The sequence below is a fragment of the Podarcis cretensis genome (assembly GCF_951804945.1).
Source record: "Podarcis cretensis genome assembly, chromosome: 2".
NCBI lineage: Eukaryota > Metazoa > Chordata > Lepidosauria > Squamata > Lacertidae > Podarcis > Podarcis cretensis.
This window is the reverse complement of record NC_137171.1, coordinates 75,189,153-75,202,028: the sequence shown is the minus strand read 5'-3', so window position 1 is coordinate 75,202,028 and position 12,876 is coordinate 75,189,153. Positions and strand designations below refer to the sequence as shown.

The 12,876-nt window shown below is 39.9% G+C and overlaps 1 protein-coding gene across 3 annotated transcripts in view; it reads left to right on the top strand.

Moving 5' to 3' along the window:
• DNAH1 (dynein axonemal heavy chain 1) overlaps positions 1 to 12,876 on the top strand; it is a 125,713-nt gene that overhangs the window by 64,565 nt on the left and 48,272 nt on the right. For all 3 annotated transcript variants that reach the window (XM_079967202.1, XM_079967204.1, XM_079967203.1), the window contains 15 exons: positions 570 to 719; positions 1,270 to 1,356; positions 1,953 to 2,139; positions 3,339 to 3,430; positions 3,996 to 4,150; positions 5,402 to 5,579; positions 5,895 to 6,089; positions 7,048 to 7,167; positions 7,611 to 7,769; positions 8,048 to 8,152; positions 9,680 to 9,820; positions 10,562 to 10,722; positions 12,093 to 12,250; positions 12,428 to 12,601; positions 12,714 to 12,752. In XM_079967202.1, the coding sequence (XP_079823328.1) occupies positions 570 to 719; positions 1,270 to 1,356; positions 1,953 to 2,139; positions 3,339 to 3,430; positions 3,996 to 4,150; positions 5,402 to 5,579; positions 5,895 to 6,089; positions 7,048 to 7,167; positions 7,611 to 7,769; positions 8,048 to 8,152; positions 9,680 to 9,820; positions 10,562 to 10,722; positions 12,093 to 12,250; positions 12,428 to 12,601; positions 12,714 to 12,752 (2,101 nt within the window). The remainder of the gene's footprint in view (positions 1 to 569; positions 720 to 1,269; positions 1,357 to 1,952; positions 2,140 to 3,338; positions 3,431 to 3,995; positions 4,151 to 5,401; positions 5,580 to 5,894; positions 6,090 to 7,047; positions 7,168 to 7,610; positions 7,770 to 8,047; positions 8,153 to 9,679; positions 9,821 to 10,561; positions 10,723 to 12,092; positions 12,251 to 12,427; positions 12,602 to 12,713; positions 12,753 to 12,876) is intronic.

Sequence of the window (12,876 nt, the reverse complement as noted above, 5' to 3'; positions counted from 1 at the left end):
TGGTGTTGGGGGCAGGGGCTGACATCAGAACTCCCTCTCTGATGTTGGAGCTCTGTGTCTGACATTGGAGAGGAATAGCTGATATATTCTGCCATATATAGAGGAATCCATCCTTTATTTGTAGGCATAAATGGGATGGGAGTATCCCAACCCCTAGAATATATTGCTTTGAAAATCTCTTCCAATTTCAAAGCATAGGTAAATTTGGTGAAAGAGATTTCATTCCACTCCCACAAAGTTAGGAAAATCACTTAAATTCACGTTGGCAAGGGAGACTGTTTTTGAATGCTACTAAGTCTGATTATGCAATAAGATGTTATATTATCCCCCAAATGGTTGGAAATGCCTCCTCAGAAATCTCAAACATTAAAAAAGATCTCAGATGCAACTGGCAAATTTCATAGATCCTGTCTTCTGTGTGCAATTATAAAGGGTTGCTGCCACTTGGTTGATAATCTCTTTTGTGCAGATTGCTTTTAATTTGCTTACCATCCATAAGCACAGATTGCTAAGAGTGAATGTACAGTATGTGGAGCCTTCCCTCTTCATGGTGACTGTATACCTTCCAGGCTCTTTTTCGTCCTGTGGCTATGATGGTTCCAGATTACTCTATGATTGCTGAGATTTCTCTGTATTCATTTGGCTTCAATGAAGCCAAAGTTCTGGCAAAGAAGATCACTACCACCTTTAAATTGTCTTCTGAGCAACTCAGTTCCCAGGTCAGTATTTTTGAGCCATCCAGCCTTCCTAACATAAGTAGAATCTTTAAAGTTTCATTAGAGTACATCCTGTAGCTCAGAATTGTTGCTGATTCTGATATCTTGGCGCACCATATTCTCTTCTCACTTTCATTGCTATCTCCGTGGCTGTCCTTTATCCATTTTGATCCTCCTTAGCTCAAGTTTTTGTGCAATCATACCAATGTTATCGCTCATGCCCTGGTTTCGTTTTCAGTTGTTACCAAGGAATTGCTTTATGAGGACAGAAGAACTAAAAAGGATTGCTGCAGTATCGAATACCCTTCTTCATAACAGTACTCTCTGCCTCTCTACTCTTTGTCTTTTACCTTTGTTCAGAATGAAAGTATTAAAGCCTAGGCCTAGCTGTGTAAAGATTCTCCCTCTTTTTGTTTTCTTAGGAAAGAGGATGGCTGCAAGTAGAGAAGGAGATTGGCAGATTGTTCCCTTCTCTTGTCTAACTGATTAGATGCTTGCCATTCCATTTCAGTTCCTATTTCCACTATTGTCATTTCCCATATCTCTGCTGCAGGATCACTATGACTTTGGAATGAGAGCTGTGAAGACAGTCATTTCAGCGGCTGGCAATCTCAAAAGAGAAAATCCAACAATGGACGAGGCAAGTTCAAATAGTCCCACTTCAAATGGCTCCATATGCAGTGTTGCATGACAATGACTAGAATAGTTAAGAGCCACTTTTCTGGTTACCTTCTGGACATGTGTTGCTCATCTGGGCAGAGTGTTGGGAATAACTTCCCAGCAGGGGCATAGAACATCATGTTGGTGAAGGCTGTGCTAAGACTAAACTTTGTTTAAAATTTTGTTCTGCTCTGTCTGTACCTAATCTACAAATATTTGTACATTAAAATGTGCAACAATTCCATTTGGGGCTAGATCTTGTAACTTTTATTTAGCTTATTTTGATTTTTTCATTAAAAAATTAAGATTGTTGATAACATTCTTTCAGCAACCTCAGTGAAACTCCACCACCACCACCACCACCACATTTTTTCATCTTAGCTGAAGATGTCTGGAACAAGAAAAGTAAACACAATCGAAAAGAACAGTCCTAATTGCAATCATCTGTCTGTCAAAGTACAAAGATTAGTAGCTCTGTAGAATAATCAAGATTTCAGAGTGTGGCAATTAAAGGCTAGGCATGGAGATCCAAGAAAAGAGGAAGAATCTTTACTAATATACTTTTCTTGCTTGCAGGAACTGATTTGCCTAAGGGCCATCAAGGATGTCAATGTTCCTAAATTCCTGCAGGATGACCTGAAGCTTTTCAATGGTATAATTTCTGATCTGTTTCCCAAGATCAAAGAGGAACCTATTGACTATGGCATCCTGGAGGAAGCAATTCACAGATACTGTCTTAAAGACAACTTGAAAGATGTTGATGGTAAGTGAAAAAGTAACACACTGCCTCTGTGGAGTTTTCTTAAAAACTATATATTAGTCTCTTGTGAACTTTGGAAATTTGGCACCACAGCAGTGGATTATAATTTGTCCTTCAGCAATTGCAGCTCACAGATCATTGTATGAGGATGGGTTTTTAAGTGCCTGGGTGGAACCTATCTGGGAATCCCATGTTCTTCACCTCAAGTTGTGTGGAAGAAAGGCAGGATACAAATGCAATAAGTAAATAACAGAGCAATCCTTTACTTGTCTGTTCAGAATTAAATCCCATTAAGTTCAGTGGAGCTTACTCCAAAGTAAGTGGATATAGGATTGCAGCCTCAATAAATACACCTGTCTTTCCATCTGTGGACATTCCTTTTTAACTTCTGCTCTGATGTTGTTCTCAGAGCATCAAAAATGGAAATTAAGTAGATCAGGCCCAGAAATTCTTAAAGCAAAATGTTCACAGCAGTGAGGGAAATGTCATTTATTTATTTTTAAAGCATCTGTATACCACTTAACATTTTAAATTCTTACCAGGAAAAGTACAAACCCCAAATCTATGCTCATTTTGTTCCCCTGATTGCATTTGTTATCTAGATTTTTTGGTGTTTTTTTAACTGTTTTCTAACACTCTGGCAGAATACTGTGCAATCTAAGTAGGAGGGTAAACTTGGAACTTAATGTCATTTACCTGAAGTGTATATTTAATATTTATTATTATTTTTCATTCTGCTACATGGTTTAACCTAAAATAGCTCCTGGAGCAAAGAATATTTAAAATAACAATAATAAAAATGATCAAAGCTTTAGAACATTAAAATTAGATCAAATAATAATTCCACTGATAAAAACCAAGTTCAGTCTAAAATACCAGGCAGATAAAATGGTTTTTTACCTGATGCCAAGAAGAGAATTATAAAGTTGGTGTGCCGTAAGTGAAAATGTGCTCTTATTTACATGTATACTATATCACTCTCTGGATTCTAAAATGTGTGATAGCTATGAAAGGATTGAGTGAGTAAGAGTAGCATTCTAGGTTGTGCTGACATCTTCCTCAAGATAGCTAAGGAACAAACTGGTGTGTGCCTTCAGTGGTGCTTTGGGGGCTTATAGCATCCACACAGTTTCGTATCCATAGACCTGCAGGCCTGTGAAAGCAACTGTGAGGCATTCCCATTCTGGATCTTTTTCTTCCAGGGTTTGTGATGAAGTGCATCCAGCTATATGAAACTACTGTGGTACGTCATGGTCTCATGCTGGTGGGGCCCACAGGCTCAGGAAAAACTAAGGTAAGAACTTCCGGAGATGCCTGGTGTTGCTGTCAACAGATGAAAGGGAAATAACACTAAGATGGTTTGTCCAGCACTTACACCATAGGAGGAGCATTTCCAGCCTTTGTGCTTGGCTTAATGTGGTTCGAGATACTGTTCTGAGACAGAAAAATCCCTTCTTGCCAAGTACAGTAGCAGCCTGCATAGAAGAGCTTTGAAATAAGAACACTAGGATTAAAACTGATATACTGATCTTATGTGTACTCTGGAAGAGCCTCATTAAGGCAAGCATGGGTGACTTTGAGCCTGCACAGCTTTGCTGGGATTTCTGCAGTGCGATGTTTGCAGATATTACATCAACTTTCCAAAAGAATGAAGGCCATTCCCTCCTCTGTTTTTGTGATCAGTGCTTGTCTTTTATAATCCTCTTTTCTTAATCATGTCAAACCCTTGGGCAAAGTCCTTTGTTACTACTTTGCATTCTTCATTATTGTAGATTCATGGTGAGTCTGAATTGTCTTTCTTTTCAGCCTTCAAATAGATGCCATGATATTTTATTCCCTTGCACTCTTTCTGTCTTCAGTGTTACAAAGTTTTGGCAGCTGCAATGACATCTTTGAAAGGTCGGCCTTCAGTCAGTGGTGGAAACTATGAAGCCGTCAATTATTTTATATTGAATCCCAAATCTATTACAATGGGCCAGCTGTATGGAGAGTTTGACTTGTTGACTCATGAATGGTAAAAGATAAAAACTGTCCTTATCTGTTCTAGATGGCTTCTGCTTGTGTCCCTTTTTTAGGAATTATAAGCTCTGTATAAACTGAAATTTAAGAAAGCTCCTCTTTTGTTAGGCATAACTTTAGCTAATGTCCATATGTTTTGATTGTACTTTTCTATGGCCTAAGAAAATCCATAACACTAAATGGATAACTGGCTGGCTCATGCACATTCTTTTGAGCTTTCTACGTTGGGTTTTTGCTGATGAGCCTGTGTAAGTAACATGAAAGAGATATTCAAGGCATTAAAAGCTAATGAGAACTGGACACTAAACATGCATCTGCATCTGCAAATGTGTCCTCTCATTCATTAATCATTGCAGTTGTCATTTTTATTTTGATGGCCTCTACACAAGGAAGGCAGAACTATTTAAGGAGATTTTTCTTCCCTTCCCTTAAACTCGGCCATCTCACCACACTCTGAGTAAAAGGTTTAGAGATGAACTGCTGGAGACTGGTTCTGTGGATCACTACAATCACATATCCATCTTCAGGAGTGAAGTAATAAAGATTGCTATAAAAACACAGCCCATGGAAAAACTCCACTATAATACTGTTTTTCTGTTGGCTATGTCAAGTACATACATCAATACTGTATGTATGTATGCCAGGTAAATGTTTTGTGGACTTGGGCTGAAGTGCATATTTATGAAACCTGTCCCATAGCATATTATGGTTAAGTGTGGTGACTTATTTACAATACTGTTTTTGCTCAGTGTTCTTTCCAGCTGGGCCTCTGGGGGTTTTATTTTCTTTTGATCTTGTAAAAAGAAAACCACGCATATACTAAGTGTATGGATAACAAAAATGAGCAATAATTATAGCAGTTTTACACTGATGACAACAATTATTGATTGATAGAGATAAAATGTTGGACTGCCTCCAGAGATAAAACATTTGAGCTACACCCAGAAGCAATTGATGCCTTTGCATTTCTGGCAATGAATAATTACATGCATTGACACTTCATTTGCTCTGATCAAAATAATCAAATGGGAAACTTTTTTTTTTTTTTAAAAAAGGCAGATTCTGCTTTATGATCTTCAAAACAGCAGAAGCCTGCATACTTATTTAGGACAAAATAGAGGAGGCGATGTGGAGAGAGAAGTTTGGGTTCACAGATGTGATGCTGTCATAAATTATACTGGACATTGCTAGATGGAAGTGTGCAACTATTTGGTTGACTCCTGTATATCTCCTCCTCACCTCATAGGACAGATGGGATTCTTCCTGCTCTTATCCGAGTGGGAGCCATAGCTACTGATCATAAAAAGAAATGGTACATGTTTGATGGTCCAGTTGATGCTGTTTGGATTGAAAATATGAACACTGTGCTGGATGATAACAAGAAGTTGTGTCTCAGCTCTGGTGAAATCATTAAGCTAACAGAGGTATCTTTCTCTTTCCTCCTTTTCGTTTCCTGGTATCTACACACACACACAATCATTTGTAAATGTATAGTCTGCTTTTCTCTGAGAAAGAGGAATATGTGGTTGAAATGTAGACATTTGATTTTAGCATGCCCAAATTACTGTATTTAGAACACAATTCTAGTATTTATGCTGGATACTGCTGACCAGCACTGTGATTTCGCTAATACATAATCCCACTTAATGAGGGATTGGAGTTTTAGGATTCCCTCCACGCTATGTACCTTTTGTGAAAAGCTGTGGGAAACAGTTTTGCTCCTTTCCTCTCATTTCCAGGCAATGACTATGATGTTTGAAGTGCAAGATTTAGCTGTTGCTTCCCCTGCCACTGTTTCCCGGTGTGGCATGGTATACCTGGAACCCAGCATTTTGGGATTACAGCCCTTCACTGAGTGCTGGCTGAAGAGAATCCCAGACATTATGAAGCCATTCACTGAAGCCCTTGACTCGCTTTTCAGCAGATTCCTAGAGGTGAACCATTACAATATTCCTATATTTTGATTCAGTGTAGAATCTGTAAGTCAGCCTAGCCTTTAGCCAAACAAGGGGATATGAACCTATCAAGTTTGCCTTTATTAGTTTTGGGGCAGCTGGTGAACACAGTTTATTAGATGACAGGAACTTCACCTGTGCGGTACAAGAGCTATAATCTTCCAAAATGCCAATTTATTGTTAATTGGCTTGCAGTGGGAAAGTTCTCTGTGAATTGAGCCCTGTCTCTTTTGCTTCCAAGTTTAGCAACCGGATTGCTTTTAAGATTTTACAGTTGTGTATTCATGGTGATTTGTTTTTTTAATGACATTTTCTCACTTTAGGTTTTTGTGGCTCTTGCTTTCATTACTTTGTGAAGTAATTTCTTAAAATGGCATTGGGTGGCTAGCTCATTTTCATGTCTCCTGGTCACGTTTTCCTGCATATTAACAATCAACAGGTTAAGACTAATAACAGTCTTCGCTCAATGGCCAAACTAAAGTTTCTCTGGTGCTTTTCCTTCCTATATGGTCTTGCCTCAGAAGTACATATACGGTAGTTTTGAATCCCCAGCCTTGCCATATCAAGTGTGCCCTTGCAGAATGGGAGAAATTCAGTATAGAACTAAGTGGGGCATATGCGTTCATGGAAAAATGTCCACTTGTGCAGTAAGACTTTCAGCGCTGTCTTCATGTAAACCTGTGTTGGTTTTCTCCCAACCCTCCAGAGCAGAATTAGGGGTGCAGGGAACATTCTTGGGGAGGAGAGTCCCATTGTGTGAATGGACCTCATTCTGTGCACACAACTTCGCTGAATTTTAATGATTGGTTTTTCTGTGTTTTTATTGATTCTAGTTTTTATTTGTAAGCCGCCTTGAGTCCCATCAGAGGAAAAAAGGCTGGAAAAGCATAATTATATGACAACAACATTTAACTCTTGATCTTCTGAACCCTTTCAGGACTCTATCAGATTTGTCCGAAGTTCAGTGAAGGAAATAATTGCCTCTACAGATGCTAACCTGACAATGAGTCTTCTCAAGTTGTTGGACTGTTTCTTTCAACCCTTCATTCCTGTTGAGGTAGGGCTGGTGTAGCTGTTGATGCCCAGGGTCAATAGAATGGACAACTGGGTCCAATTGAACAGATGGACGCGGAAATAAGTTCTACATTTATTGATAACAAACAGAGGAATTAGCAGACAGAAATGTACTTAAGCTTTGATATTGTTTACTGTGTTATCATTTGTGAATATCTCTTTGATAGGGTCTGATAAGTAAAGCCTAGATGCTAAACCACTTTGGGGTTAATGCTGTGACAGTTGGAATGAATTTGTTCATCAGGGACCTCATGCACCAACTGGGTTACAATAGATTTCTTTGTCCATAGAGACTGGAGCTACTTTCAGAAAAAGCATCCAAAATGCATGTAGGGAATTTAGAGAGATTTTGCAGATAATCTAAGGTTTTACTTTGTCGCTAATTAACTTGTTCTGCTTCGTTTGTACTGCTAATTGAATCTTCAGGGAATGAAAAGAATTCCTCCAGAGAAAACAGCCCGTATTGGTGAACTGATTGAACCGTGGTTCATATTTGCTTTGCTCTGGAGTGTGGGTGCGACTGGGGATGCCCAAAGCCGTGTGGCCTTCAGTGTTTGGTTAAGGAACAAGATGGCAGACGAGAAGGCAAGTTGATGGAAATGGCATCTGTTCCTAAAGGCAGCTATGGGGCTCCTGTATTTCCAGAATTTGTGTGAGTTCCTTGTTTCTGCTGTCTCACAGATTAACACTGCCTGCCTTGCTTCTGAATCACTATTTTGGGAGATACTGGAAAATATAGCAACTTTAACTAAATAAACAGGATGGAATCACTCTGAAGTTGTTTCCACACACTACATTCTTTATATTAGTCTCTTCTGAAGTAAAGCTAGCTGTGATGTTCACTGCCTGTTTTCTTCCCACAGATTGAATTATTGTTCCCAGAAAACGGCTTGGTCTATGACTATAAACTGAACGATGCTGGAATTAGCAGCATTGAGGAAGAAGAAGATGAAGAGTTTGTTAACATGGTAAATGAATTCTCATCAGGGGATTCAGATATCCCACCCCTTAAAAACATGCAGGAGGGGCCACATGAGCTAAACTTTGATCCCCCACTTGAATGAGGGAGCTTTATCTGTTACATCAGTGCATGCATAGATGTAAACAGGAACCAAATGTACAGATGTTGGAGGGGTGTGGCCACCAAGGATATTGGCAGGACCAGGACTAACCTTCTTGGGCCTGCAGCCCTCCTCACTCTATAGAATCATAGAACTGTAGAGTTGGAAGGGACCACAAGGGTCCTCTAGTCCACCCCCTGCAATGCAGGAATATTTTGCCCCAACGTGGGGCTCAAACCCACAACCCTGAGATTAAGAGTCTCATGCTCTAAGGATGGAGCTAGTGTTATTTTTCCTCCCCACCCCCTTTTTTCTTTTGCAGGAGGCAAATGAAAGAGAGCATTCTGACTGTTTGTGGGTGGAGGGTTGGCAAAATGATTTAGATAATTTAGAGGGGGATAAGGGTGGCGCTGTGGGTTAAACCACAGAGCCTAGGACTTGCCGATCAGAAGGTTGGCGGTTCGAATCCCTGTGTTGGGGTGAGCTCCCGTTGCTCGGTCCCTGCTCCCACCAACCTAGCAGTTCGAAAGCATGTCAAAGTGCAAATAGGTACCGCTAAGGTGGGAAGGTAAACGGCGTTTCCGTGCACTGCTCTGCTTCGCCAGAAGCGGCTTAGTCATGCTGGCCACATGACCCGGGAGCTGTACTCCGGTTCCCTCGGCCAATAAAGCAAGATGAGCGCCGCAACGACTGGACCTAATCGTCAGGGGTCCCTTTACCTTTACCTTAAGGGCTTAAGGGTAACCTACTCTTTTTCTTGTCCTCTCCCCCACCCCCATTAAATGCATCTTGTCACAACACTAGCATCATTTCTATTTTTTTTATTTCTATTAATTATTTTATAACCATACAACACAGCATACACATCAAGCATAGTAACATTATTAAATTTTGATACTCCAGTTTTGTTTTAATAATTGACTTCACCGTCCAAAAGAATCTTAATTTAAATGCAAGAATAGAATAAATATAGTACAATCTTGCACATTTTGTATTGTAACAGCAGTGAAACAAATATTAAATAATTCTGAGCATCATTTTTAAAGTAAAGAGAAAAGTCCTTGTGCCATTGCCACCAGAGTAAGCACCTTTAAGCAACTCCTACCCCTCAGCATTGAAATCCTCGCCTGCCTCTGTTCCTTAAGTCTAACTCTCTTTTGGCATTTAGGAAAATGGTGGTTGGGGGAGGGGATAATCCCAGATGTAGTTTCAGTGAGACTTTCTCATGGTTAAGATTGGACTGGTAAAGGGAAGTAGACTTACTGGAATCTCTGGAACATTACTGTAAATTTCCCCCAAGATTCTACTGAGGTTTTTTGCAAACTTAATCCTGTATTCAGTTTCTATTTTGGCTCGGATGTATTTAAGAAACTAATTACAGGATGTTTTAAGCCTCTATCTGTCCTTCCCATCAAATGTACCTGTGTCTCTTAGGTGTGCTGGGAGAATTGGATGGATTTCTCTTCATCATTTACCATGGTGCCTGATACCAGCTTTTGTGACATTATTGTTCCCACAATGAACACTGTCCAGATGGCTTTTCTGCTGGAGCTCTTGCTCACAAACCACAAACCAGTAAGTTTCCTGAATTTCAAGTGGAGTTAAGTTAGCATTGTAGAAAGGCAAATATTCTGTTGCTCAGTCAAGCCAGCATTAGTTCTTTGCTCAAAATGTCCCCCCAAATGGCTACTCAGTAGACTTTTATTTGCCTCCGCTTCTGCATTCATTCATTCATTCATTCATTAGTTTGATCTACTACAGAAGAGGTTCTCAAATGCCATTCAGCTTTATTCAGGCAGTCTCACGAAAAGATTGTGGAAGAAAATATCTGTACATGGCCCTGTACTTGATTATTAGTTTTTCTGACTAAGGCTGGATTATTAAACAGCCAACAAGGTCCTGGTCTAGGGCCTCTGCTCTTCATAATATGCCTTTGGTATAATCTACTTAATGTTTATGCAGACCTCTAAACAGCTTAGCCTAGGGTCCATAGTTTCCACAAAGTGCTGTTTTTTACAATGATCACTATGCAGAAGAATGCTATTAAAATATGAGTTAGTATATTTGATTTTGTTCTGCTTCGATTTGCAGAACAAAAAAAGGCTGTTAAGTCATTCAGTGAAACCCCCAGCAATTTCTGAGAATGGTTCTACTGCAGCAATAAACAAAGGAATCTCAAAGACACAGTATAGAGCACTATAGAGTCACAATGGACTGTCAAAAACACTACTAATTGGCAAATGAGTCTGTGAAGGTGTGATTACAGTCTGCACACATTCCCCAATAGTGACAGTTTTTCTCTCTTCCAAATTGTAGATTCTTTGTATTGGACCCACAGGAACTGGAAAGACCCTCACTATAGCAGATGAGCTTCTGAAGAACCTGCCACTAGAATTTATCAGCCATTTTCTTATGTTCTCTGCTCGAACCTCAGCCAACCAGACTCAAGATCTCATTGACAGCAAACTGGATAAAAGGCAAAATTCTTTGTTGCAATATTTCTGCTGCTTATATACCACTTTGTTCATATTTATTTTATTTGCTTTTTAGCATTTATTAGCAATCCTGTCCAAATTTGCTAAAGAAATTTAAGCATAAAAATGTAAATTATTTAAAATCAAAGTATAGCTATTTCCCCATCCTGGGAGTGATAGCAGAAACGTCTGGCTGATCAACACTCCCATAGGGTCAGTTCAGTGGGCAAACAGGCATTGGATAAACGCTGGTTGAATGCTCTGGCCCTGGGGATTCCTACTTATTTCTGAGTCACTGGATATTTTGATATTACCATTAGTAAACAATCACATACCCTGAATGGAAAACACTGGGTTGTTCATTGAGTTGCCCCTTGAACTTGGCGGTTTTATTCCTATCTATTTAGATTTGCGGCCATACTGTGTTTTATTTATGTTATTCAACATTGATTATCTAGTGACCTTTAGCAGAAAGTTCATAAGAGCACAAGATGAGAAGGCCCATCTAGTCCATCATCCTCTTCTCAAGGTGGCCAACCATATGCCTCTGGGAAGCCTTCAAGCGGGAGCTGGGTGCAACAGCACTCTCCAAACTTGTGGTACCTAGAAACTGCCATTCAGATGTACATTGCTTCTCATAGTGGAGATCGTATTCATGGAAATAATTCATAGAATTGTAGAGTTGGAAGGGACCCTGAGGATCATCTATGCAGGAATATGCAGCTGTCCAAAACAGGGATTGAACCTGTGGCCTTGGTGTTGTCAGCACCAGGCTCTAACTAACTGAGCCATAGTGGGGAGGTGTGTGTATACGTGGTATACATACAGCAACACTCTTGTGTTTCTTTTTGCTATGATTGCTGTTGCTGTTGCTGCTGCTGTTACAATGTCTTGCCCACCCTTCACCATAAGGTTCCTGGGCAGGTTACAGTAATTTAAAAATCCAATATTAACAACAGTTTAAAACAAATTACAGTTCTAGGAATAGGGTGAATCCTAAAAATATATATTGCAAGCATCAATAGCGTAGGTGCCAGGAGGGAATTAGGGCTGCCATAAATAACGCCCCCTTTCCTGGGCTCCAGCCCCACAAACATCTGAGGGTGATGGAACTACCAAGAGGTCCCTGTTTGCTGATCTTGATATGCAAGAGTCAAGATCAGCACTGAGGAGCATATTCAACACTTCAGAGATTAATACTTTTCCTGTCAGCATTAACGGATTATACATGGATTCACCAACTAATCAACAGGCTCATCATGTTAAATGTATAGTCTCTTCAGCAGCCTTTTTCCAAATTGTACCTTGACTGCAGTATTTTCATCATGTGTTCCACTGTGATGTAGTTTTTATTCTTGTCTGGTTCTATATAGGCGCAAGGGAGTTTTTGGTCCTCCACTTGGCAGATACTTCATATTTTTCATTGATGACCTGAACATGCCCGCGCTAGAGACCTATGGTGCCCAGCCACCTATTGAGCTTCTTCGGCAATGGATGGATCATAATGGCTGGTACGATAGGAAACAAATTGGTATGACATACTTTCTTTACTTAATTTACCCAATTATTCTATACACAAATACTTTCCGTTCCAGGCCAGCCAGGCTAGTTCTGAAGTAACCTGCCTCTGGTGCACATACAGCTTTCCCCCCCACTGGAGTCTTGGCATTCATACCTTCTCTCATTTTTCTGTGGAATATTTTGTCAGGTACCTTTAAGAAATTAGTAGATATTAACTTTGTTGGTGCCATGGGACCACCGGGTGGAGGAAGAAATGCAATCAGCCCACGCCTCACCCGCCATTTCAACTATCTATCTTTCACTGAACTGGAGGATAGCAGCAAGAAGAAAATCTTTTCTACCATTCTAGACAGTTGGATGGGTGAGTTATGAAAATACATCCCCCCTTTTTTATACAGCTCTCATATGCCATGTGACTGAGGAAATGTTTGATAGTGGAATGTGACACCATTTTTCTTTCTTGATTATTTTAGCTGGACGTCTAGGAGAAGTATGTTACAGAGAGCCAGTTCGTAAGTAACCTGAGCACAAGTTAATCAGTTGTCTTATGTAAGGCATGGGGAAATAAGTCATTTGCTTGATGGTGATGATAGAAGATTTTGGACCAAAAGCATTAGGAGAGTGGTCTTTGCTTCA